At 37.8% G+C, this 27,555-nt stretch overlaps 1 protein-coding gene across 1 annotated transcript in view; it reads left to right on the top strand.

Annotated features, from left to right (window-relative positions):
* Positions 1-580: 580 nt before the first annotated feature.
* The window catches only part of LOC117931251 (nicastrin), a 46,349-nt gene continuing 19,374 nt past the window's right edge, over positions 581-27,555 (top strand). Inside the window, exons 1-10 of the mRNA XM_034852187.1 lie at positions 581-780; positions 1,131-1,250; positions 2,284-2,398; positions 16,237-16,319; positions 16,425-16,501; positions 21,341-21,418; positions 21,940-22,011; positions 22,108-22,181; positions 24,368-24,500; positions 24,600-24,671. Of these exons, the coding sequence (XP_034708078.1) occupies positions 714-780; positions 1,131-1,250; positions 2,284-2,398; positions 16,237-16,319; positions 16,425-16,501; positions 21,341-21,418; positions 21,940-22,011; positions 22,108-22,181; positions 24,368-24,500; positions 24,600-24,671 (891 nt within the window). The 5' untranslated portion in view covers positions 581-713. The remainder of the gene's footprint in view (positions 781-1,130; positions 1,251-2,283; positions 2,399-16,236; positions 16,320-16,424; positions 16,502-21,340; positions 21,419-21,939; positions 22,012-22,107; positions 22,182-24,367; positions 24,501-24,599; positions 24,672-27,555) is intronic.

Raw genomic sequence — 27,555 nt, 5'->3', positions numbered from 1 at the left:
TTTCCTCAAGCATATTTTGGTATTTTGGTATGATTAAATTCAATGAAAATAGGTCTTTTTGCTTAAAAAAAAATACATTTCAAGTTTTTAAACAAAATTTTGTTTTTAAAAATAATTAAATTTTTTTTTTATTTTTGTAAATGTTACCAAACGTACCTAAAAATAATTTTCAATAATCTTAAATTCTTGACTCATTCTCTAGAAAAATACTGTATACTTGTATATAATACAAAGATTTTTTAATATAAATTTTATATTTTTAATTATCTTGCAAAACACTCTACAAAAAATAATTAAAAATATCTCAAATTTATTTTTTAAAATAAATTTAAGAATTATTTTCTATTAAAATTTTATTAAGTATCTTTTTTAAGTCAGTTTTATGTTATAAAAATATATTTTGAGGAGGAGTTATCAAACCAACCCATTTGAACTCTCCAGTGAAACCAGATAGGTCGTAGGTGGGCCTGGCCTAGCCCAACAACCATCACGAGCAAAATGGATCGACAACTGGTGACCGGGAAATGCCAGTCACATACCATTTCCTAACTTGGCATTTGCTCCCAAAATCTCTGAATCAGTCAGTCAACCATTCAGAAACCGGGAGAGAATAAGGAGAGGGGTTTACTCTTCTCGGTTCTTCGAGCTAGAACTAGAACGTGCCCGCCATGGTTTAGGGTTTCTGAGTTTCTGACAATCTCTTCGTCTTCGCCATGGAGTCCAACCTCATCTACCTTCTTCTGCTCTTCTTCGTCGCTCAGCTTCATCCTCCTCTCCTTGGTGAGTTGGCTTCAATCTCCACGCTGTACACTTACAGCTTCCGATTAAACACTGCAATTTCTAAATACAACACACAAATAATTAGTTGTTTTGAGCTTTTTTAGGAAGCAAATTTCAGAATATGACGGAATTTTTTATATTGGACTGTAGCCCGTTAGTGAGGCAATTGAATAATTGGTTCTGGGGTTTCTTGATGCAAAATGTTCAAATTTCACATCTAGGGCTTTAGCTTTTAAAATTCAATGATTTTTTTTATTTGTTTATCAGACTAATATTTATAGTTAATGTTTCTTATTGTTTCTTACTTTGATTATGTGTTTCTGAATCGAATTGGTTTTGCCTTTGGACAGCTGAAGAAGCGATGAGGTCTCTAGAGTCGGTTCCTGATCTTGAGAAGTCAATGTACATGGTTGTTGATGGATATCCTTGTGTTCGTTTACTCAACCTTTCTGGGGAGATTGGTTGTTCAAGTAAGTTGTACTCAAGAGTACATCATTTGCTTGCAGTAATTTGCTTCATCAGAATTTTCGGGAAACTGACCTTTTTCTTGAGGCTTTGTTTTGAGTCATGGAAAACAAGTAAAAAAAGGAAAGCAAAAAGGAAAAAAAAAAGTATGATAATAAAAAAATTAGTTTGAGCTTCTAAATTTTCTCTGATCGTTCTCCATTTTTATTCCCCTTTACGGAGAGAAAGAAAAATTAATGCATGCATAATTTTTAGGCTTGATAGTGATCATGTAAAGTTTGCGGGAAAAGAGAATAAGGAGGACAAATGCAAAGAAAGAAAAAGTGAAGGGAATTAGGGAAAAAAAAAGGTTCAAGCTCATTAAGTTTTTTTTCTCTCTGTGGTTTTATTTTATTTTAATTTTTTTCTCGCTTTTATATAGAGAATAAGGAATTTAAAAGTGCATAAAGTTGCATTTGGTTTGGAAAACTTTTTTCTTGTTAAGAAAAGTGAAGACTTATTTAGAAAATGAAATCTGCAAACTCTTGTTTGTTTTTAAGTTTTCACTAACAAAAAGGTCAATGTAAAACATATGATTAAAAGTTTATATATAAAAATAATATTGTAATAATACATACATACATACATACATATGTTATTTTATATGCATTATATGTGACCATGTTATTATGTTGATTTGTTCATTATTATTTTTATTTGTCTACTATACTTTTTATTTTAAAATAGTTTAATAAAATATTCTAATATACTTACAATTAATCAAATAAATTGTTGTTATATATATAAGATAATGTTTTGTTATTTGTATTCCCCCTGCAAAAAAAAAAAAAAAAAAAGGATTACTTTCAAGTTCTATGAATATCCCCCTAATTTATGTTATCCTTTTCCTCATTTTCCATCAAAACCATATAACAGAAATTGGTAGTCTCTTCCAATACTTTGTTGTTCTCTTTTTATTTCCAAGGTCTAGTTGGAGCCTTGATAAGTGCTTGGCCCATTATTTCTTATCATTGTAAAGCATTTAATACATGTGCTCAGATCCGGGACGGGAAAAGGTTGTGGCTCCTATTGTGAGATTCAAGAATGTGAATGTGTTGGCACAGTCATCTGCTATTTTGGTGTCACTGGATGAGATTCAAAGTTTCTTTACAAGGTAAGCATACATCTATTTATCTATAAAGATATCTCATCCTTTTTCTTTCCTCCCTAATTTGTAGACATGCTTTGCATCATGCTATACAAAATGTATTCTAGTAAGTAATAAGAAACAATTATGATGCAAAGTGGGACCATATTAATATGTATAAAATAATATTGAAGTTATTACTTCTAAATAATTTTAAATGTTCAACCCTACACACAAGCAAATACAACAAAGCTTTGTTTAGCTTGGGAATAGTGAACAAAATTGAAGATTTTGTCTTTATTCCTTTTTTTAGGATGCCACAAAGAATGCAATGAGGAATAATCCTCCAATCTTTCTACTATCTTTCTTGCTATGATGATGATGGAGATCAAGATCACTCATTTCAAATTTATTCTGGAAATATATGTAGAGTATGGGAATGATTCTTATTTGCACTCAAGTTAAGATTCCTATTTGCTTTAAAATTAGGATTTCTATTCTTATTGAAATTAGCATTTTAATTTAGTTCCAATTCTTATCACCTTAATTTAGGATTAAAATTGTATTTCTTTTAGGATTACTGTATTCGTTTACTTATAAAAAGGATGATTATAACAATGTGTATTATTACTAGTTTTGAAAAATCTTCAAAGAATTTGTCTTTGCCGCTTTACTTGTTCTTTCATAATTTTTCATCTAATTTTATTTTTCTCTTCTCATTAAGTACTTTCTTAGCCAATTTCTCTTCTATGTAAAAAAATGTTCTTCTGTTGTCCTGCATCCATTTGGTGTTAGAGAAAAGGGATTTAGTACCATAATGACTCTAGTTATTGATTGCATGAGAAAAGGGAGATTCTCTTGGAATGAAGGCACTCAAAAAAAATTTGAGGGGATAAAATGCAAAATGACTAAGGTAGTTGTCTTAAACCATCCGAATTTTTAAAAAGTCTTTGAGGTGGCATGAGATGCATTAGGTGTTGGCCTAGGTGGTGCGTTAAGTCAAGAAGAGTTGCAACATGCTTTAGTAAAAAACTCATTGAGGCTAAACAAAGGTGTTCCACTTATGATAAAGAGTTCTATGAGGGGTTGAAATTTTCCCATCAACTTTTTGCTAATGACACTATTGTATTTCGTGAGGCTTCTTAATATTAGATTACCAACTTATGTTGGTTGCTAATGTGGTTTGAAGCCATTTCAGGTCTAAAAGTAAATTTAGAAAAGAACGAGTTGATTCCAATTGGAAAGGTGGAGTATGTGGTGGAGTTAGAGTCTAAGATTGGTTGTGGGGTGGGACAATTTCCAACTACTTACTTGGGTATTCCTTTGGGTGCCCTTTTTAAATTGGTGGTGGCTTAGGATGGGGTGGAAGAGCAGTTCTTAAATAGGCTTTCAATACGGAAAAAAAAGAAAAATATATCTCAAAAGGAGAGAAGCTTACTCTAATACAAAGCATATTATTTAGCTCGCTTATCTATTTAATGTCTTTGTTTAACATCCTAAGAAAAGTTAGATTGAGAGTAGAGAACCTTCAAAGAGATTTCTTACAGGGATGTGTAGCTAAAGAGAAAAAACCACATCTAGTGAAGTGGTAGATTGTTTGCACATGTAAGAGGAAGGGGGTTTTAGGTGTTACATGTCTCTCTTTACTTAACAAAGCCCTTATTTGCAAGTGAAGTTTGTGATATGCTTCCAAAAAGGAAGCACTCTAGAAGGAGGTTGTAGATGATATATATGGGGAGGAAGAAGGGGTGGTACTCTTGTGAAGTGAGAGATGCATATGGGGTCAGATTATGGAAAGCTATTAGGAAGAAGTGAGACTTCTTAGACAATAGAGCTTTTTTTTTTTTTTCCTTTTTATGGACAAAAGGAGGAAGGTGAAGTTTTGTAAGGATTGGTGGTGTGGTGAGGAGCCTTTGTGTGTCTCCTTCCCTCGTGCCTTCACCATTTGAAAAGAGGTGTTGGTGGCAAACTTGTTGGGCTAGACTTGTGAAGGGAGCCACTAGAATCCTTGTTTTTTTAGGCTTTTAAATGAATGGGAGATGCACAATTTAGAATGTTTTGTCTATAGAGGCAAGGAAAGCCAATTAATAAGGAGGGGGAGGATATGGTGGTTTTTTTTGGATAGATTCTAGTAATGGAATATTCTTTGTCTAGGCTCTTTATTCTGTCATGTAGCTAGGTTTTTTCTTAATAGGCAAACGGGGAAAATATGCATTAAAGGCGTCTAAAAGGAGGCATAGTAAAGTACACATGAAGTATACAAAAAACACCTAACAGTGACTAGGGAAGAACAAAAGGCCTCATTTCCTTACTTTAAGCTCAACTAATCGATGAAATCTAATAATGACATTGTGTGATCCTCTATATACACCCTAGCCTAGATCTTATAAGTAGACAAAAAAATAGATTTGATTGCTTGGTTAGATTACTCAACATCATTAAACGCTATTCTTTACAGCCTTGTCCCAAATGCCTGATTCATCTCCATTTTTCCTCACTAAGTTTGTTTGGAAATCTCAAGTCCCTTTCAAAGTTAAGGCCTTTGTCTGGCTTGTGGCACACAAGAAGGTAAATACCAATGACTTGCTACAATTGAGGAGACCCCACAATGCTCTTAGCCCTGACATATGTAAGTTGTGTATGGAGCAAGGAGAATCAGCAGATCATCTCTTCCTCCATTGTTCAATGACGTTGGGGTTGTGGCACAGACTTTTTTAGCTAGCCAAGATGGATTGGGTACCTCCAAAAAGCATTTCAGACATGATGTTCATCAATTACAAAGGATTTGGCAAGTCTAAGAGAGGGGTAATTCTATGGCAAAACGCAAGTATAACGTTAATCTGGGTTGTGTGGCGGGAAAGAAATGCTAGGATATTTGAGGACAAAGCTAGGAATTCAGGGAATCTTTGGGATTCCATTCATTTCCTTGCGTCCTTTTGGGCTTTTTGTTCAGCGGGTTTTAAGGGCATCCCCCTTAACGTATTACAACTTGATTGGCTAGCAGTGTGTAGATCCAATAGTTCCAATGGGACGGCTTAGTGTATTGTTATTTTTTCTTGTTGTTTAGTTTTTCTTTTGGCGGGAGGATTCCTCATCCTCCTTTCGTACTTCTTTTTTCTATCAATATATTCACGCGTGGTTTCCTATCAAAAAATTAAACGCTATTCTATTTCTCTCCTTCCAAAGAGTCCACATCAAACAAAATAGAGCCCTCCATATTTTTTTCCTTTTTTCCCCCACAAAAGAACCACGCCAATCCAATAAGTGCCCTTTAACTAAATAATGCATAACTCACTCCACTTCAAAAAGAGAGAAAATTAGGTGACACACCATTCTTACTTTGGAGCAATGAAGAAGCAAGTGGTCTTGTCATTTCTTCCACACCTTTGCATAAGTAGCATCTACTCGGGAAAGTCCATCCCCTTCTTTTGAGTTGGACGAGAGTAAGGATTCTACACCAAGATGCTTCCATGGACAAGAGGCCATGGAAAATAAATTCAGAAAGACTACTTTCAAAGTTTGATCCTTGCACCACAAGTCTTTCCAGAATTTAACCTTTCTCCCATTTCCAAGTAAAAAGTGAGACCTACTTTTTATCGCCTCCCATTTGTGTTTAATGGCTTTCCATAGCCCCACTCTATAGCCGCCTCTCACCACTCTCGAACATCACCCCTTGTCCTCCTTACTGTACTTCCCTATTATAATTTGTTTCCATAAGGGATCCCTTTATATAGAAAATTTCTAATTCCACTTGCCAAGCAAAGCTTTGTCAAGGATAGAAAGGTTGCGAATTTTGAGACCCTCATCCTTCTTTCCTAAGTGCATTAGATTCCAATTAACCAAATGAGACCTTTTCTCAAAAGCCCCACCTCTCCATAAAAAGTTTCTTTGGATCTTCTCAAGTCTTGTACTGACCTTATTTGGGATGACAAACAAGGACATGAAATATATTGGAAGATTTGTAAAGCGCTTTTGACAAGAGTGAATCTCCAACCCTTAGAAAGAAATTTCCTTTTCCACATCACAAGTCTTTTCCGAAATCTCTCTCCTCCACTACATCCCACACCATGGAAGAGTTAAAGGGGGCTCCCAAGGGAAGACCTAAATAGGAAGTGGGTAGGTTCCCTATTCTATAACCTAACACTAAGGCTAAATCCTCCACATTAGCTACTCCCCCAATAAGAATAATCTCGGTCTTCTCTAGATTAATTTTTAGGCCAGAGATTGCCTCAAACCACATATCACCCAACTCAAATATTTCAATTGAATAGGATTGATGGCACAAAAAATCAAAGTATCATCGATGAACAAGAGAAGAGACACTTCCAACTCCTCTCCATTCCTTCTTCCTTGTAATGAGGCCCCTACTCTGTGCCCTAGTCAATAACTTATTAAGAGCTTCCATACCAAAATGAACAAGTTAAGGGATAGAGGGTTCCCCTACCTCAACCCACCCTAGAACTCTTGAAGAAACATATGGAGTGCCATTAATGAGAACGAAAAAGGTTGCCATGGAAATGCATCATTTTATCCATCTTATCCACCTTTGCCCAAACCCTATTTTAGACATGATGACCAATAAGAAATCTCAATTAGCATGGTCATAAGCCTTTTTAATATCCATATTTAGGACTAAGCCAAACAAGTTGCTTTTTGATCTTGAGTCAATGGTTTCACTAGCTATGAGAATTGTTAGAATCTGTCTACCCTCTATGAAAGAATGTTGAAAATCTGAAACCACCTTTCCCACCACTTTCTTAAGCTTATTAGCTAACACTTTAGCAAGCAATTTGTGCAACCCTCCTACAAGACTAATAGGTTTGTAAGTCTTTTAAATCCTTTGCCCCACCTTTTTTAGGTATCAATACTAAAAAGGTGGTATTTAAGCTTCTTTGGAAAGGGCCATGAGTGAAAAAGTCCCTAAAAAACCCCCTAAAAAAACCCATAATCTTAGGCTTAACAAAGTCCCAACAAAACTATCAAAGAACCATGGTAAAACCATCTGGACCTAGGGCCTTATCCCTGTTAAGATTGGAAAGAGCAACAAAAACTTCCCCCTCAGAAAAAGGCTCCTCTAATCTCCTGGAACTATCACTCCCTAACACATCAAAACACAAGCCCTTGATAGTCGGTCTCTAGTCTCCTGACTGAAAAAGAGAGCAGGAAAAGCATTGCACACCCCGTCCTTAATCTTGTCAATCTTCGTTAGATTAGCATCATTAACTCACTTTGGTCATCAAATTTCTTCTACTACGAGTATTGACCATCTTATGGAAGAATTTAATATTCTTGTCGTCCTCCCTTAACCAGGTTTGTCTAGATTTTGGTCTTTAGGAGATTTCTTCCATTACAACCCATTTTTTATATTGCTCCAAGGCCACCCATTCTAGCCTCTTTCTCCTCAGTTGAGAGAGGAGAAACTCTCTCTTTAGAATCCCAAAAGTTGAAGAGAAAGAGAGGGAGAGCCTTTGCCTTGTTAAAAGAAACATTCCCAAAAACTTCTTTATTCCACACCTTAAGATCCTTTTTGAGGGCCTTTAATTTCACTTAAAGAACCACAAACATCATACCCTACCGACCAAGATCTAATGAGATCTTTAAAGCCCTCAACCTTAAGCCACATATTCTCAAATCTAAAGGGTGTTTTGCCCAAATTGATTCTTTCCCTCTCAAGGACAATGGGGCAATGATTTGAAATAGGCTTTGGAAGCACAAATTGAGAAAGGCCAAAAAAGTGCTCCCGAACTCTTCTGAGACCAAAAAAACAGTCCAACCTCGTGGCTGACTAAGAATTCAAGCCTTCACTCCACATATACAGACCTCCATACAAAGGTAGGTCCCTCAAATAGAACTCCTCAATAAAATCCTAAAAACATCTCATTTCTACAAAGAGCTTAAGCAATTCCTTCTCTCCCCAGGAAATCTGATAGAATGGAAGTCCCATAGGTCTCCCTATAAGCCTCTGATAGCTATGAGCTCTTCTTAGAAGACTTCTCTCTCCTCTCAAAATAGGCTCGTAGACACAAGTAAACATCCAAACAAAGCCATCCTTACAATTCCTAAAATGGCAAGAGATGGAGAAACCTCTACACTCCATATACAGTAACTCTAAAACCCTATTGTCCCAAAAGACCAAAATGCCCCTTGAAGCTCCATGAGCTTCCACTGCTCCCTAGTCCAACAACCTATGAACTCCCAAACTTCTAACCATTTGTAGTGACATCTCTTGCACTTTGGTTTCAAGTAGACAATATTGCATAAGCCTTTTGCAGCCTAATCACAACTTGATCAATTTTCTTTTCTCACCACCATTGGCCCCTCTCACATTCTAAGAGAGAATTTTTAACTTCATCAGTCAATCGAAACCAAATCCTAATTAATTTTTCTGCCCCTCCTAACCACTTTGACAAAAGCTCCATAGTTGACCGAGCAATTCAATCTTTGTAAATCTCTCTCAAACCAAGAAATGGGAGACTTATTCTTCTTCAGCCCTGTGTTTGAAGCACCATAACCAATTTTTGCCTCCATTTTCCTCAATAGGCACCAAATTTCCTCTTTGAAACCCTTGATTGGAAATCCTAGAAATCTACTGAAGTATGCTAAAGTGTTAAAGGCCTTATTTGAAGGCAAAACATCTGTCTTGATGATTGGAAGCACTTCTTTGTGTGGAATCTATAGCATGTTGGTCCTTTGATCTCTCTCTACACTCCACTAGAGAGGAAATTTTTTTAGGGAAGACCCTTGTTGTTCCATCTAGAAGAACCATCCTAAAAGGGCCCCTCATTGGAACGACACCCTTTTTCAACTCAATCCTAACTAAAGAAATCCACTTTTCCTTTCCACTCTCTCTCTCCAAGTCCACATTTCACCCTCTCCCCTAAACAAGGAGTTCCACCATTGAGAAAGGAAAAGAAGAAGAAGAAGAAGACCCTCCCCCAAAGAAGAAAAAGCCCTAGAATCCGTACCTTTGAACTTGTTGGCTTTGGCGTTAAGGGATTCTTCATTAGTCGACTCCATCCCCACATCCGGGCTACCCATTTTTGAAGCACAGGGATCCAAGATGTTGTTGCCCTACGATGAACTGCAAGAGGGAACAAAGCAATGTCTCCCCCGTGTTCTCTCATCTCTAGAAGAATCTATAGGCTTGGGCTTAGAGTGGCCAAGCCCAAAACTGCTCAGTTTCTTTGGGTGACCTAGGCCTAACTTATTAGAAGACAACTGGGCCTTCCCTATAACACTATTATTGCCCCCTATGACCTCTACTAGGCCTAACATGGCCTGTAAGCATTAGACATCTAAACAACAGCTACCAAGGTCCCCATCCTCAACTTCAAACCCACAAAGCCCATTTGCAGAAGTTGAAGGGATGAAGTCTAGCACACCTGAGGACCTGACTTGTCGCAACTCTGCACAACAAGTACCAAGTTTGGAACCACCCACATCTTTGCTAGAAGAAAATGAAACTTTGTTTGACACTTGTCCAACTACCTTTTTTTATTCTCGCTTCAACACATGGCCATTCCCTGCCATCTTCTTCTACTTGCCTATCGCTAAAGATCATGGAGGACACCCCTTCACTCCTCTAAAGAGGAATCTCCCTCTATGGTTGGACCGCAAAACAGGAGTCTCCCACCACCACCTGCAGTGAGCTAGGTGCCTTCCACCCCTTGAAATTCATTAGAATTCTAACCCATTGCAAATTCCGACGCATTGTTGTCTTTTCATCAATTGCCAAAAACCCTTACCCACGCTTCCTAGACACAAGGCACCACCAGATTCAAACTCAAAAATTATGAGGGTTCGTCCCCTAATAAGGGCAACTGAAGGTTCCCTTTGAGGTGCTAATTGTGCAAAGCCCAATTCCTCTAAGTTGTGAGATCCAGAATCATATCAGAAGGCCCCTCCTAACTGCCCACAAGATTACGATTTAGAACTTCTAAATTCTTATCAACTATCTCCCTTTCAATCTGAGTCTAAATGATATTACTTCTCTACTCTTAACTTTGGACACAACCCACTTTTCTAACCCCATGGTCATAGGAGCCTTGTACTTTCTTAGGAGCTACATAAGGCCCCTCTTTGCTCTTTGCGAATAGGGGAGACACTTAGACTCCTTAGCTTGTTGGACAACAACTTCCAACCCCCTAGAAAACCTTATCCTTTAGGGAAAACTAAAGAGAATCTCTTCTCTTCCATTGAGGTTGCTATGCAAACAGAAACCATCCGACTCTATTTCTATGCAACTCCAATTTATAACTTCTTCCACTGTCCACTCAATCCATTCTAAGGGTTTCCCCTCCTTATCAACATAGCAAACCTCGACATTTTCCACCAGCAAAGCTAAACCCTTACCTCCAAACCTAATCCAAGCAGAAAAACCTCGACCCCTTTCACAAATCTTCCCAAACAACTTCCCTTTGACCTTCTCTATTGAAATCTCAAAAGATTTCAATTCAACACCAAACTAACATCTCCCTTTGGGTGACTCCACCGCCATTATAGCTTTTTATAACAATCAACTCGGGTTTGTATTATTGTAACCTCTTGTGAGATACTAGTTTGCATCATCAACATAATAGGATCTTGCTTGTTGGTGAGTGTTCAATTCCTTTTCCATTGAGGAGAATTTGGAATTCCTAGGTTCCATATAAGGTGAAGTTTTTTGCTTGGGTCCTAGGAGGCTAGTTGGGGTAAGGTGTTGATTTTAAACTAGTTCTAGAAAAAGAGGATGGTTGTTGGTTAATAGATTCTTTCTTTGTAAAATTGATGAAGAATCCATTTATCATATTGTTCTTCACTGTGCCAAGACAAAGGTTTTATGACAATTGTTGTTCTCTTTATTTGGTTTTTTGCTTTATTTCTTCCTTGGTCAAAGAGATTCTCTTAGGTTGACATGACTCCTTTGTGGGGCGAAAGAAGATTTGAGGAGCTGTTTTCATATTCGGTTTTTAGATAATATGAAAGGAAAGGAATCGAAAATCATTTAAAAATGATCTAAGCAAGGCCTCAAAGGCACTTTTCTTAGCAATTTCTTTTGGTGGATTAAGTTGTACATAGACAAAGGTATAAGTCTTTAGTTGATTGGTTAGGTTCTCGTTGAGGAAGTAGGTATTTTGTGTTCCCTCTTTTTTGGTTATGCCTTTTGGCCCATGTTGTAGATGTCTTGTGCACTTGGTGTGCTATTTCCTTTAGCGCTTTCTATATGATATTGTCACATCATTTGCTTAAAAATAAAATAAAATACACCTGGCAGAATTAAGCTTAGTAAAGCTATTATAAACTAAGAAACTAATGATTCTAACATCAACCATGGGTAGAAGCTTTGCTCTTCACTTTACAAAGATTGTTATGAGCTGATTAAATGACTAGATTCTCCCAGAACACAAGCTAAGCTATATAGTTTTTGACTTCCTTGGAATCAAATCAATAAGCTTTTTTATTTTTTTATTCAGGTGCTTAATGCCTTCTTCAAACTTTGTGGGGTTGAAAACCTTAACTTTAGGCTTGCTGAGAGCACATTACCTCTCTGGTGTGGATCGCAGGAGCAACTAGAATTTGTTTTGGTGCTTATAACATCAGAAATTGTTGTTGTCTGTGCTCTGGTGTGGAAGTCATGCATAGTTGTTGGATCATATTCAACGTAAATTAGGAATTTTTTTTTTTTGATTAGAAACGCCACAAAGATATATTAATATAAAAAAGAAGTACAAGAAGAAGGATGAGAAATCCTCCCACCAAAGACAACTAAATTACAGGAAAATACACATAAAACAAACGAACTCCCACTAAGGACCAATCCCTATGAAGTACACACCGCTATCCAATCCAACTGAATCACATTAAGGGGAGTCCCCTTAAATGCCTTGGAACAGAAAACCCAAAGGGAAGCAAGGAAAACAATAGAGTCCCAAAGGAACTCTGAATTCCTTGCTTTATCCTCGAAAATCCTTGCGTTTCTTTCCCACCACACAACCCGAATTAGAGCTATGTTCGCAGCTTGCCACAAAACTATCCCTCTCTTAGAATTACCGAAGCCTTTAAATTTGATGGACATCATGTCATATATGCTCCTTGGGGAAACCCAATCCATCTTAGCTAACTGAAATAACCTGTGCCACAACCCAATCGTCAAGGAACAATGAAGAAAAAGGTGATCTGCTGATTCCCCGTGCTTCATGCACAGGATACAAATATCAGGACTAAGGGCTTTGTAGGGTCACTTGTAACATGTCATTAGTATTCACCTTCTTGTGTGCCACTAACCAGACAAAGGACTTCACTTTGAAAGGAACTTGAGAATTCCACACAAACTTTGAAGGAAAATTCTGAGGAGATCCAGAAGATTGAGATAATGCTAAAAAAAAGGATTTGACTGAAAAAAGCCCTGAAGAGGATAATGGCCATAATCTGGCATCTTGGACCGAAGGAGAGAGATACAAATCATCAAGAGACCGCATGAGGCCTTCTAAGTCCTCAATCTCAGAATCTGATAGGTTATGGCGGAAATTCAAATTCCACGAGAAAGGCCAAGATGGACCGAGAACTGAAGAAATAGAAATGTTTTTATCCACGACTACTCTAAATAGTCTTGGATATTGGGTTCCCAAAGGTTGGTCCCCCGCCACAAATCTTCCCAGAACCGAATTCTTTCCCCGTTTCCTACCGCATACCGAGTAATCAAAGAAAACCCCTGAAAGACTTGAGCAATAGCCTTCCAAGGACAGCGATGTGACCATCTGACTAAAGTGTTAGCATCCTAACCATTAGAGTGTGAACCATAAATGCTTAAAATGACCTGATGCCAAAGAGCTGAACCCTCTCTAGGATACCTCCATAACCATTTCCCTAGAAGAGCGAGATTCCTCCAAGAAATATTCCCCAAACCCAAACCCCCTATTGTCTTCGGTTTGCACACCACATCCCACCTCACTAAATGATCCCTTTTGCCTTCCCTAACCCCTAACCATAAAAAATCCCTTTGCAACCTCTCGATTTTTGCAGCCACTGAAGCAGGAATTTTGAATAAGGAAAGGAAGTAACTTGGCAAATGGGTAAGACAAGATTGGATAAGAGTTATCCTCCTCCCGAAGGATAAGTAGGCCTTTTGCCACCCATCTAATCTACTTTAGATTCTCTCGATCACTGGATCCCAAAAGCCACACGCCTTAGGGTTCCCGCCCAAAGGGAGACCCAGATAGAGAATAGGCCATCCGGATGCCTTACAATCAAGCATCACAGCCAATCTTGAAAGATGAACCTGATCAAGATTGATGTCATAAATACTACTCTTGTTAAGATTGACCTTGAGCCCAGAAATGTGCCCAAACACTAACAAAAGACTCTTCAGAGTCTGCAGCTCTTCCTCCCTTGAGTTAGAAAAGAATATGGTGTCATCAGCAAATTGCAAATGGGACACCCTAGTTCTATTCCTACCCACCCTGAAACCCTCCATCAAATTTCTTTCCTCAGCTCTCATAAGCATCCTACTCAGTACATCTGCGACTAAAGTAAACAAAAAAGGGGATAAAGGGTCGCCTTGTCTTAATCCTCTTGATGCCTTAACCCACCCTTTAGCACTACCATTCATCAAGATTGCATAAGATACCGAAGATAAACATCCACTCATCCATTTCCTCCATCTAGGACTGAACCCCTTCTTTTCTAACACATGATCCAAAAAATCCCACTTCACGTGATCGTATGCCTTTTCAAAGTCTATTTTGAATACGACGCCTTCCTCCCCTGACCGTCTTCTCTCGTCCACTATCTCATTCGCTATAAGAACCGCGTCCAATATTTGTCTCCCTTGAACAAAAGCACCTTGAGTATAGTGGATGGTCTCATGTAGAACCCCTCTTAGATGCCCTGAGAGCACTTTGGCTATTATCTTGTAGAGACTAGTGATCAAACTAATGGGTCTAAAGTCTGATATTCTCTTTGACAAACTCTTTTTGGGTATTAGAACAATGAAAGAGGTATTAGTGCTTTGATTGATAATTCCGCTCCTATGAAATTCAGCGAACACTCTCACCAACTTCTCCTTAATCACATCCCAACACTCTTGGAATACGGCAATAGTAAAGCCATATGGCCCCGGAGCCTTGTCCCTATCCAACTGAAAAATGGCCTTAGAAATCTCTTTTTCGGTGAAAGGGGAGTCTAACCTTAATGCACTCTCTTCTGAAATAGGGGACCAATCTAATCCTTCAACACCCCAAGACTCTCCTATAGGATTTGTGTAAAGCTTTTCAAAGTAATGTAAGATCTCCTCTGTGATACTCTCGGCATTCTTCAGCACTAAGCCCCTCTCATTCTCCAACTCCTTGATATATTTCCTATTCCGCCTGCCATTAGCCACTTTATGATAAAACTTAGAGTTGCAATCCCCTTCCTTGACCCATTTCACTTTGGCTTTTTGTCTCCAATGAATTTCCTCTCTCAATATTAATTCCTCTAGCTCCCCTTTTCTTGAGGCTCTTTGGCTTAACAAATTAGGATTGAGACCCCCTTCCTGCTCAATGGCGTCAAAGTTAGCTAAATCATTGAGAATACTTTTTTTCTTTTCTTTAAGCTCTCCAAAAGAAAACTTATTCCACTCCTTCAATTTAGCTTTAACATATTGAAGTCTCCTCATGAACTTATGACCTTCCCATCCGTTTCCTTGAAACCCACTCCACCAATCTCTAAAGTTCTCCTTGAAATTAGTGTGTTGTAACCACATATTCTCAAACCTAAAAGGTGTTGGCCCCCACATAAACGGGTTGGTATCCATAACAATTGGCCAGTGATCCGATGTCCTTCTGATTAAGGCTTCTTGAAGGCCTTGGGGGAAGAGCAACCCCCACTCATTTGAGTAGAGAAAACGGTCCAATCTTTTGCACACGGGAGACTCTTGCATATTCGACCAAGTGAATGAAGCATTCTGAAGAGGTGGGTCAAGCAACTCACATTCTCTAATAAAACTATCAAAGTCCCTCATGCTTGGAGTTAGGCTAGAACCCCCCATTTTTTCTAAGCTTCTCCTTATGACATTAAAATCACCGCCCACACACCATAGCGGGTTAGTTAATCCATATATGTCAAAAAGTTCCACCCAAAAATCCTTCCTAAGTGAGGGACTATTTGGACCATAAACAACAGAAATCCAAAGAGGTCCACAACCGTCCAAAGAAAACTTGACTGAGACCGAGAAATATCCTATTACCACCTCCTCTCTACGCAGATTTTTTGAATCCCAGATGATCAAAATCCCACCTGATGCCCCAGACGCCGGAAGAGCAACCCAATCCTTATTTCTGATCGTCCAGACACTACCCACAAACCTTCTATCACAATTCTCCTTTTTTGTTTCCTGAATCATCACAACATCCGGATTCTCTGACCTAAGAAAATCTTTAACCATCCTACGCTTATTCCTTGAACCCAAACCCTTAACGTTCCAACTAATAATTTTCATGGGAAAACACAAAGACCCTAACCTTCCGAGCCAAAACCAACAAGTCTCAATAACCTGTGGGGCCTCTATTCTTCCTCCTAGAATACACCTTAATGTCAAGAGAGCATAATACCTCTCGCACTTTGGCCATTTTCCTGGGGGACAGACCATCAATAAATTAAATTAGGAAATTTTGATATAGATCTTCTGATTCTATCACAGTTGTTAGCTTTTAGTAGCACTATATAAAAAAGTATGAAGTTCTCTAGACACCTATAGGGTTCATTATGCATCTTATGGAAACTCTTCCATGTAATTGATGATCCAACAATAATTGTCTATGGCTATCTATGTGTTTTTTGGTTCTCATTGTGTTCATTGAAGATGTGATGTTTGTATGTTAGTAATTATTAATGTCTTTATGTTTCAGGCTATCACATGATTCAAATTTTGCAAGGAATGTTGGTGGTGTTTTGGTTGAATCAGGGAGTGCAAGCCAAAATAAGTTAAAAGGTAAAAAAATGCATTTATTGACTTGTTATTTGATTTTAAGAAGGGTGAGCATTTCACCAAGAAGCTATTAATAGTGGCATTTTTTTTGTTTTATATCTCTTGTAGGATTCTCTCCAGTTGAAAAGTTTCCACAAGCTGAATTCGCTCCTTACCAAAGCATCAATTATGAATGGAATCCAATTGTATGTTAAGTTAGATGCTAGTTCTTCTCTAAAAATATTTCTTCTTAGAAGTTTTGATACCAAATTTTTTGAACATGGATTCTTGATGCACAAGTGCTACTATGGATTCTTGATAAAAATAAATAAATAAATAAAATGTTGAAACTGGAAGTGCTACATATCCTATTTTTTTTTTTTTTTTTTTTATAGGAAACGACAAAGAGATATATTGATAGAAAAAAGAAGTACAAGAGAAGGATGAGGAATCCTCCCGCCAAAGAAAAACTAAACTACAAGAATACAAAAATAAGGAAAAAAACAATGTAAAAACAAACAAACTCTCTAAATTAGACCACCTCATTGGAATTACACTGCTAGCCAATCAAGTCGTAACACATTAAGGGGGATCCCCTTAAAAACCTTGGAACAAAAAGCCCAAAGAGAAGCAAGGAAATGAATAGAATCCCAAAGATTCTTTGAATTCCTTGCTTTATCCTCAAATATCCTCGCATTTTTTTCTTGCCACACAACCCAAATTAAAGCAATGCACGCAGCTTGCCACAAAACTATCCCTCTCTTAGATAAACCAAAACCCTTGTAATTGATGAACATGTCAGAAATGCTCATCGAGGAAACCTAATCCATCTTGCCTAACTGAAATAATTTGTGCCTCAACTCCATAGTCAAAGAGCAATGTAGGAAAAGATGATCTACTGATTCTCCATGCTTCATGCACAACTTACGAATGTCAGGACTAAGAGCTTTGTAGGCTCTTCTCAATTGTAGCAAGTCATTAGTATTTATTTTCTTGTGTGCCACTAACCAGACAAAAGACTTGACTTTGAAAGGGACTTGAGAATTCCAAATGAACTTAGTAGGGAAAACTGGAGAAGCACCAGAAAATTGGGATAAGGCAAGAAAGAAAGATTTGATTGTAAAAAGCCCTGAAGAAGATAAAGACTAGGATCTCGCATTTGAAACCGATGGTGATAAATGCAGACAATCAAATGACCGCATGAGGCCTTCTAAATCTTCTATCTTATAATTGGAAAGGTTACGACGGAAATTAAAGTTCCAAGAGAAGGGACGAGTAGTACCGAGAATTGAAGATATAGGAATACTTTTATCCGTGACTACTCTAAATAGTCTTGAATATTGGGATCCCAAAGGTTGGTTGGTCCCCCCACCAAAAGTCTTCCCATAACCGAATTCTTTCCCCATCGCCTACCACAAACCGAGTATACTTGGAAAACTCCTGAAAGATTTGTGCAATAGCCTTCCAAGGACAACAATGTGACCATCTGACTATAGTGTTGGCATCCCAACCATTGGAATGTGACCCATTAATGCTTAAAATAACCTGATGCCACAGAGCTGAACTCTCCCTAGGGTACCTCCACAACCATTTCCCTAAGAAAGCGAGATTCCTTAGAGAAATCTTCCCAAATCCCAATCCCCCTTTTGCCTTCGAATTACACACTACATCCCAACTAACAAGATGATCTCTTTTACCTTCCCCAACCCCTGACCATAAAAAATCCCTTTGCAATCTCTCAATTTTTGCAAACACTGAAGCGGGTATCTTAAACAAGGAGAGAAAGTAGCTAGGCATGTGGGTAAGGCAAGATTGGATAAGAGTTATCCTACCTCCAAAAAATAAGTAAGCCTTAGGGTTCCCTCCCAAAGGAAGACCCAGGTAGAGTATAGGCCAATCAGAAGCCTTGCAATCAAGCAACTCGGCCAACCTAGAAAGATGATTCTGATCAAGATTGATGCCAAAAAGATTCCTCTTGTCGAGGTTAACCTTAAGCCCAAAAATATGCCTAAACACTAGCAATAAACTCTTGAGAGTCTGCAGTTCTTCCTCACAAGTGTTAGAAAAGAAAATGGTATTATCTGGAAATTGCAAATGGGACACCCTTGTTCTGTTCCTACCCACCCTGAAACCCTCTAACGAATTTCTTTCCTTTGCTCTCAATAACATCGTGCTCAGTATATCTGCGACTAAAGTAAACAAAAAAGGGGATAAAGGGTCGCCTTGTCTTAAACCTATAGTTGCCTTGACCCACTCTTTAGTGTTTCCATTCACTAAGACTACAAAAGAAACTGTGGACAAACAACCTCTCACCCATTTCCTCCATCTAGGACTAAACCCCTTCTTCTCCAACACATGATCCAAAAAATCCCAACTCACGTGGTTGTAAGCTTTTTCAAAGTCAATTTTGAAGACAACTCCTTCCTCCCTTGATCGTCTTTTCTCATCCACTATCTTATTGGCTATAAGAACTGCATACAATATTTGTCTCCCTTGAACAAAAGCACCTTGAGTAGAATGGATAGTTTCGTGTAGTACCCCTCTTAGACGCCCTGATAGCACTTTGGCTATTATCTTGTAGAGACCAGTGATCAAACTAATAGGTCTAAAGTATGAGATTTTCTTTGTCATGTTTTTTTTGGGCAACAGAACTATGAAGGAGGCATTAGTACTTTGATTGATGATCCCGTTTCTATGAAACTCTGCAAACACCCTCACTAAATCCTCCTTGATCACATTCCAACAATATTGAAATACTACAATGGTAAAGCCATCAGGACCCGGCGCCTTATCCCTATCCAGTTGAAAAATGGCCTTAGAAATCTCTTCTTCAGTAAAAGGGGAGTCTTAACCTAGACGCACTCTCCTTAGATATAAGGGACCAATCTAAGCCTTCAACTCTCTAAGACTCTCCAGGAGGACTCGAGTAGAGCTTTTCAAAGTAAAGTAAAATCTCCTCTGTGATGCTCTCGGAATTATTCAACACTAAGCCTCTTTCATTCTCCAACACCTTGATAAATTTCCTATTCCGCCTACCATTAGCCATTTTATGAAAAAACTTTGAATTACAATCCCCTTCTTTAACCCATTTCACCCTAGTTTTCGTCTCCAATGAATTTCTTCCCTCAAAATTAATTCTTCTAGCTCCCCTTTTCTTAAAGCTCTTTGAACTAAAAGTTCTGAAGTGAGAACCCCTTCTTGCTCAATGGCATCAAAGTTAGCTATTTCATTTAGGATACTTTTTTTCCTTTCATTTAGCTTTCCAAAAGAAATCTTATTCCACTCTTTCAATTTGGCCTTAACAAATTGTAATTTCCTCATGAACTTGTGAGCTTCCTACTCATTTCCTTGAAAACCTCTCCACCAACTTCTAAAGCACTCCTTGAAACTAGGATGTTGCAACCACATATTCTCAAACCTAAAAGGTGTTGGGCCTCACTTGAAAGGGTTGGTATCCAAAACTATTGGCCAATGATCCGATGTCCATCTAGGAAGACCTTCTTGAAGGCTTTGAGGAAAGAAATGCTCCCACTCATTTGAGTAAAGAAACTGATCTAATCTCTTACATACGGGAGACTCTTGCATGTTTGACCTAGTGAATGGTGCGTTCCATAAAGGTAGATCAAGCAATTCACATTCTCTTATAAAACCATCAAAGTCCTTCTTGCTTGAAGTTAATCTAGAACCTCCCAATTTTTCTGAACTTCTCCTTATGACATTAAAATCACCACCCACCATAAAGGATAAGAGAGGCCAAAAATGTCTAAAATCTCCGTCCAAAAATCCTTCCTAAGTAAGGAACTATTTGGGCCATAAACCGCGGACAGCCACAAAGGTCCGCATCCATCCAACGCAAACTTGACTGAGATAGAAAAGGAGCCTATTACCACCTCCTCGCTGCACAATTTTTTAGAGTCCCAAATAATCAAAATCCCACCTGAAGCCCCGCACGTCGGAAAAGCCGCCCATTCCTTATTTCTGATCGTCCAAACACTACCAACAAACCTTCTGTCACACACCACCTATTTTGTTTCCTGAATCATCACAACATCTGGATTCTCTAACCTCAGAAAATCTTTAACCACCCTTCGCTTTTTCCTTGATCCCAAACCCTTGGTATTCCAACTAATTATTTTCATGGTAAAACCTCACAAACCCTAAACCTCCAAACCAATTCCAACATGTCTCAAATACCTGTGGAGCATCTGCTCTTCCTCCTGGAATACACCTTAATATCCAGAGAGCTTAAGACCTCACGCACTTTAGCCATTTTCCTGGGGGACAGGCCTTCTAATTAGCACTACATATCCTAAATTGAAAGTTCATTTTTGAAAAATCAGACATTATATGCCTGTTCTAGGGCTGCATGATATGTTTCTGATTATCTCAGTTCATATCAGTGTATTGTTTCTTATTTTAATAGGTCTCTTACGATATAATATGTTTGGTTTCTGTATATTAATACTTTATGGTGCCATGTCCATATAGAGTGTATTTGTGTGTTTTTCCTATAATACTTCACAGTGCTTTTTCCATATCCTAGATCTTTTGGTATTGTCATATCAGTGTCTTTGCATTATGTTGTGTTGGATCTTATGCTGCATGCTTGCCTCAAATAACTTATGACTGGCTGATGGTCAGTTAGCCATTATGAAAACTGCTTCTTTAGTTTTGATTTCTACTGTTAATTATTAAGTCTCTTCTTGTTTTATATCTTAATATTTGTAGTAAATTGATGGAATGCACTCAAGATAATTGCTTAGCATTGAGTGTTCATTATGTCATGATAGTATGTAGGATAGTTCCTTGGGGAATAATTAAGGTGAATCAGTTGGAATTATTTTTGCATATTGATCATTGAAGAAATATAATGGCAAGTGTCGGTCAGCATTTATGACTATCTGTTTTATGGATAAAGCTTGGTGCTCATTCAAAAATTTCAGTGGGGTTAATTTCTTGGTAATACCACATGATTGCCATTGGTGAGTTTAGGAGGCCTAGGGCTTGTGTTTCATATTCTTTTTAACATCAGTTTCCATTTGCAGGGATCTGGTATCATGTGGAACACTTACAATTTTCCTATGTTCCTGCTTTCTCAGTCTAGCACATTGACCCTGCAGGAGGTAATGCACTGTGTTTAAAATTTCTTTGCCTCTGACATGAGCTTGCTGTTATGATTAGTTGGTCCAATAGACTCTATTCGTTAGTTTTATGTTGGGGTTATTTCAATCACTTACAAAAGTGAAAAGAAGCTTCACAGGGAAGCATTGTTATCATGATTTTGACCAATAAAATTAGAGTAAATTATCTAGACAACAATTTTTGTTGAACATGAAGACATAAACCCTGGATTCAGTGAATTACTTATACTTCCCCTACAATTTGACAAAAAGGGGAAGTCCTATTTTTTCATAACAATAGATGCACCTGTTTGTATTCGTCTCGAGTGGTAAGTTGGTAGCAAGGTGATATTACTACAAAGGATTTATAGTACTAGACAAACCACTAAGTATGTGGAACTGTTGCAAATGAGAGGGCTTTTAATGTATCTATGGCAAATTCTATTGGATCATTGCATTTTTTATGGATTCTGGTGATTTCTTGATTTCTTCTATGGTATCCTATGGCACCACCATAACTGCAGGCTGCCATCAAAAATGAGAAGAACAAGAAGGCTTATACTGCAGATGTTGCTGAGTTTGATCTAGTGATGCAAGTAATTTTCTGATGCACTTTGGTTATCTTTTACATGTTTTAAGGAGCTCTGTACAAGGTATGGTTTTCTGATCCATGCTACACTTGGATTTTTTAGACAACAAAATCTGGGACTCATGATTCAGAATCTTGTCTGAAAGAAGAGACTTGTCTACCTTTAGGAGGATACAGGTGAAGTTCCTTGAGATTTTCTTTCTCATTATGTTGTTTGTTTACCTTAAAAATCTTTTTTTTTTCCCCTGGTTGGAAACATTAAATTTTATTGGGATGGAGAGAAATATAAGGATGAGTATCCTTGAAAGAAAATGAAAAATAAAAGTACATAACAGCCATACAAACTACAGCATACAAAAGATGCAACCTTCAATCTATCAATCTCTAGGGTAAAAATCTTCCACAAACTCTATAGAGATAGAATGCTAGTTTGATATAAGCTGTTTTCCTGTTCACCACTAAGGATTTTGGGGCAAGTGGTAGTTTGACATGATATAATCAACCCTGAGTCTATTATCCAGCAGGTTTTATATTTTGGGCTGCTAGCTCTTAGACTTTTTTCGTTTTCTTTTAATAATTCAGACCTTCTGTTAGTATTTAAAGTAACTCATATTTTTTCATTCGATCATGCTATTTTTTTTCTGTCCTCAGACTTCTCTTTCATTTCTGATGGAGGTTATTTTTCCTATTACTTCAGGCTTGTGGGAAAGATTCAATTACTTCCACTGTTTCCATGACTTTGTGTTGCATTTGGAGGGATTAGAGGCACTGTAATGGGTAAAAAAAGGGTCTTGGACTTTCAAAAAAACCTAAGCTTACTGGGCTATTGGAGCATATTAGTCATTGGAAAAAGGGGCCAACAGAGACCCTTTCATTTAGCTAATTAGAGGTTTGTCTGTGTTCTTAGATTTTGATCCGAATACCATCACCACCAACTAGCCTAGTTGTAGGAGCTTCAATGAAGCATGCATGCAACAAGACAGCAGGGTCGAATTCATGAATATTTTTGCTACTTCCTTAAAATTTGAGGAGTTTAAGATTTTATTTTTGGTACATTGTAATAATGTGTCCAATTCACCAAAGTTACTTAGTGTATCTCATTACAATCTCCCCAGTTTGATTTAGCTATAATTAATTAGATTACAACATTTAGGATAATTTCTTAGGATAGCTAGGTTTTAAGGCTTAAATATAAGTGCTTTGAGGGTTAATTGTAATCATAAAGCTATTATTCAATAAATTTTTAGTTTACTTTTTAATGGTATCAGATCTTAGGTTTCTGGAGTTTGATTTCAAGTTTATCTTTCAGTTATAAATATATATGCTCATTTATGTAAAATGCAGTGAGCATTGACTTTGTATGCTTTTGTGGGGTGTCCCTTGAAAGTTATATTGTGTGAACTCTTCAAAGATGGAAGCTTGTTTACATCTGTTTGTGTCTTTTAGGTGTTCTTGTCTCCTCCTTTCCTGCTTTGATGACTTTTATTATAACTTTTTGAGACATTACTTAGTTTCTTTAAAGGGAGAAACCAACATACAAATATGCACCAAGGAAAATGGGCTTGGTTGTTGTATGAAGAAGAATCTGATATGATAGACGATAGAATTGTTGCCAGTGTTGACCCAAGACTGGAAACTTGAGAATTTATTTGTTGCAATTAGAACTTTGTATGATTTCCCTGGTGGAATATTTAGTGTTAATTCTATGGACAGGTTTCTGATTAGTGGTCAAAAAGCACTAACTGAATGTTATTATTGTCATTATCAATTTTAGTTTAGAGAAACTATTAATTTTTGCCCCCTTTCCAGGATGAACAGATCTGTTTGTTCAGCATTAGAAAAGGCACATACATAATTTTTTTTTCCTTTTTGCTTCTTTTCCAAGGTACCATTTATGATTTGTATGCTGTTATTTCCTATTGCCTAGGAATGTTATCCATATGGACTCCCTGCTTGGCTGGGAAGCAATGGCATTAAGTCACAGAGCCACTAATGTGGATATTTTGAATTCATTGCACTTTATATAGGAATTTTCCTGTGAACTTTGTGGTCAATGCCTGGGTAATCCATGAATCACATTGCTTTATCCATTGTTTTAAAGAAGGAATAGGTTGGTCACATATGGGGCAATGGAGGAATTATTTCCTGGAAAAATGATTCTGTATTTTTTTTCAAATAAAAAACATAGTAAATGGTTTAGTGATGAGTTATGGTGCTACACAGATGGTAATTTTCTTTTCATTATCTATTGATTATATTGACTGTATAGACTGATAGTTAGGAGATTTGAGTTCTTTTCTACCTTTTTTCTTTTATTTTTTATTTTAACCTTTGATTTTTTGTATCTTAAATATGAAGGGCAGTGTTTGGTCGTCACTTCCCCCAATAAATGTTTCCTCCTCAGATCAGTCAAAGCCTGTCATATTAACAGTGGCATCTATGGATTCTGCTTCATTTTTCCGTGACAAAAGCCTTGGTGCAGATTCCCCTATATCTGTTAGTTGAAGTCCTTTGATGCAAATTCATTCATGCAATCTAATATTTTCTTTGCTTCCTCTGACCTCATTTAATGCTGAAAGTTGTTCTTGTATTTAGGGTCTAATTTCATTGATGGCAGCTGTTGATGCTCTTTCTCATTTGGATGGTTTAAATGACCTCAGCAAGCAGGTGTGTGTAATTGGTATTTGTTGCACAACAAAGTTTCTGAGAAATTTCATGTTCTGGAGTTTGTTTATTAAAAGGGTCTTCTTTTGTTAAAAAATCGAATCCTCCCATTGGGTTTGGGTCAGGGGGTTGAGGGGTTTGTGGTTATGGCATGCGTGGGATTTGTGGGAAGAATTCCAACAACCTGGTAGGTAGTGCAAAATTTTCAGACACTTTCCATCCCCATTTGAATTTGCTCTAAAATCATGTTACATAATATTGGCCAATACATAAGCACATAGAGGCTTTTCATATGATAATATCCTTTTCTTCCTTATTTCTAATTCTTTTCCTTGGAGAAGGCACTATTCTTGTTGATAGCAGAAGAATGAGGAAATGGACGGAATCGTCTCAAATTGGTTTCCTATGAGTAGAATAAAGAAGTGTTGGCACTATAGTTAGAAAGGTAAGGACTTAAGAAATTGAGTAGGAAATGAAGAAGGGCAAAGGGTTATTTACAAAATAGTAGGGCAATTAATATAAGGATGTTGAATAACATATATTGGTGGAGATGGGAGAGATTAGTTGGACAATGGTGAGTTTGGTATCTTCAAGTTGTAAATATCTTTTGCGGTTCGTGTGTATTTCTCGCCTATCTAGCTTAATATGAGGGTGTGATATTAGATTTTTTCGGTTTAGTTTTCACTAAATTCATTCTTAAAAGTTGTTTCTAGTTCTACCAATTCTTTTCTTTTTGTTCTTGTTAACTTCATTTGGGAGTCTGAAGCCCCATTTAAAATAAAGACCTTTTCATGGTTTATGACTTATAAAGAATGTTAATGCCAATAATATGCTTTGAAAGTGGGAGGCTTCTAGGCGAGGTGAGTGGAGTATCAATTGATTATCTTGTTTTTAATTACCTTATAATTTTCAGTCTCATATCCTGTTCAACTTTGTTTGGATTGGTTGGGTTCCACTCAGAAGTGTGGTAAATATGATGATAATTTCCTTTAATGGTTTTGGAAAACTTCCTAGAAGCAAGTTTTATGTAGTATTGCTGGCCTCACTTCTATTTAGACTGTATGATAGGTAAAAAATGGAATGATCTTTTAGGATGCCTGGGGGAACCAGATATATTTTAGGACTTGTTTTTATTCTTTGCCCCTTTAGGGTTCTGCTAGTGAAGTTTGCGAGGGCACTCCTTTCAATTTTTTATCATTAGATTGTATCCTTGTAAGCAAGTCCAAGGGGTTGCTGAGGAGACTTTTGTTGTATGGTCACTATCTGTTGAGAGAGCTGTCAAATTCAATTTTGATTGATGTTTTTTTTAGAATTTTAGAGCAGCTACTGTCTGGAGGAGTGCTTAGAGATCATGGTGATACAGTCACATTAAAGCCTCTTCTAAATTTGCATGTGTTATTCTTTTTGTTGAGTTTGAGATTCTAGTTCTTCTAAAGGGCCTTGTGTTTTCCAATCTTGTAGTAAGGGGAAAGTGGTTGAGATGGTTTGGATTTTGCTTTTGTAATTCCATGGTGAGAATAAGGAAAGAGGTTCTTGAATGTTTGGTACAAACTTCGCCATGTTTTTCTATCACTAAAGAGTTGGGATATTTCTTTTCTTAGGCTCCTCGCTTATTGATCGAATGGTGAATCTTGTGTAACTTGTTTTGCTTTTTTTTTTTTTTAGAGCTTTTCTTCTTGTTTTGATCAAATTTTATTATGGAAGAATGTATGGCTTGACCGCCCCTTTCTAGAAGAGGAGGTTCACAATGCCATTTTTTAGTGACACAAGGAAAAGACCCTTAGGCCTAGTGGATTCACCATTGCAGTCTTTCAAGAGTGTTAGGATGTGCTTAAAGAGGATCTACTACTAAGGGTGTTCTCAATTCATTGGAGAGTGGAGTAGCTGGTAAGGAGAGGAGGTTAATGGCTGCTTTCTCAAAGGGGAGAGGAGTTTTGAAAGGTGGTAAGAGTTGGTTTGCAATGGAATCTAAGACGTTCAAAATCTCCATTGAAGAGGTCCGAGGTAAACAGAGAGGGGTTATTTTGGAAAGGAGCAAAGGCTTTTCATCTTGGATAAAATTTGGAGAAAAGAGCTTAAGCTATCTGTTGGAAGGTGTGGAAGACTAGTGCAGAGGAGAGTCAAGCTCAAGGTGTCTAAAAGTTTGGGAAGAAGGAGGAAGAAAGTTTAGGCTGGAGTGTCGTTCAAATGAAGCTGGTAGGTTTTTGCTTTGCTCGGTGAGAGATTTGGAAGCTAAGAGGTTTTGCCTCGTTTTTCCAGAAGGAAAAGGCTTAGTAGGGGGGTGGTTTCTATTGACTCAGAAGTTAAGGCCCTTGGAGTTTCCACTCCAGCTTTGAGCAAAGGTGATTTGGGTACTTCCAACTCTGAAAAGGATGGATATAGTGTCAAAGGGAAGGGGAGTGATTTGGGTGACAGATTATCGGGGCCTCTTAGGCCCACTTTTAATAAGGCTGTTACGTGCTTGTTGGGGAGTCCTTCCTTTGCTAGGGCTCCATCTGTTCCCATTGGGGGGTGTTGTGGGGATGGAAATAGAGCTCTTAGCTGTTGAAGATGCAGTTGTCAGGGAGTTGCTGTCGGGATTTCTGAAGTTCACCGATGAGGCTTTGATGGAGGAGGCTTCCAGGTATTCCGCTGTTCCCAAAACTTCTTTTTCTTTGGGGCTTTGAGGTTCCACTTCTTCCTCTCCTCTTTGGGGGCACGTCGAAGCTTTAGGGGTGTTAGAGGGGATTTCCAGTGGAGCGGAAAGGGAGATGGGCCGAATTCCGCTGTGCGTAGTGCGGATTGGAGTTTTTTCAGCTCTCAGTGGCTGGAGTGAGCCTTCTTGGGGTTCGGTTGACATTGTGAGTGTGAATGAACTAGCACTTGTCCCAGTTGGGTCGGAGTTTGC

Source organism: Vitis riparia, chromosome 14, assembly GCF_004353265.1.
Source record: "Vitis riparia cultivar Riparia Gloire de Montpellier isolate 1030 chromosome 14, EGFV_Vit.rip_1.0, whole genome shotgun sequence".
Taxonomy (NCBI): domain Eukaryota; kingdom Viridiplantae; phylum Streptophyta; class Magnoliopsida; order Vitales; family Vitaceae; genus Vitis; species Vitis riparia.
Note: the sequence above shows the minus strand (reverse complement) of the source record. Positions and strands in the feature narration are given on the sequence as shown.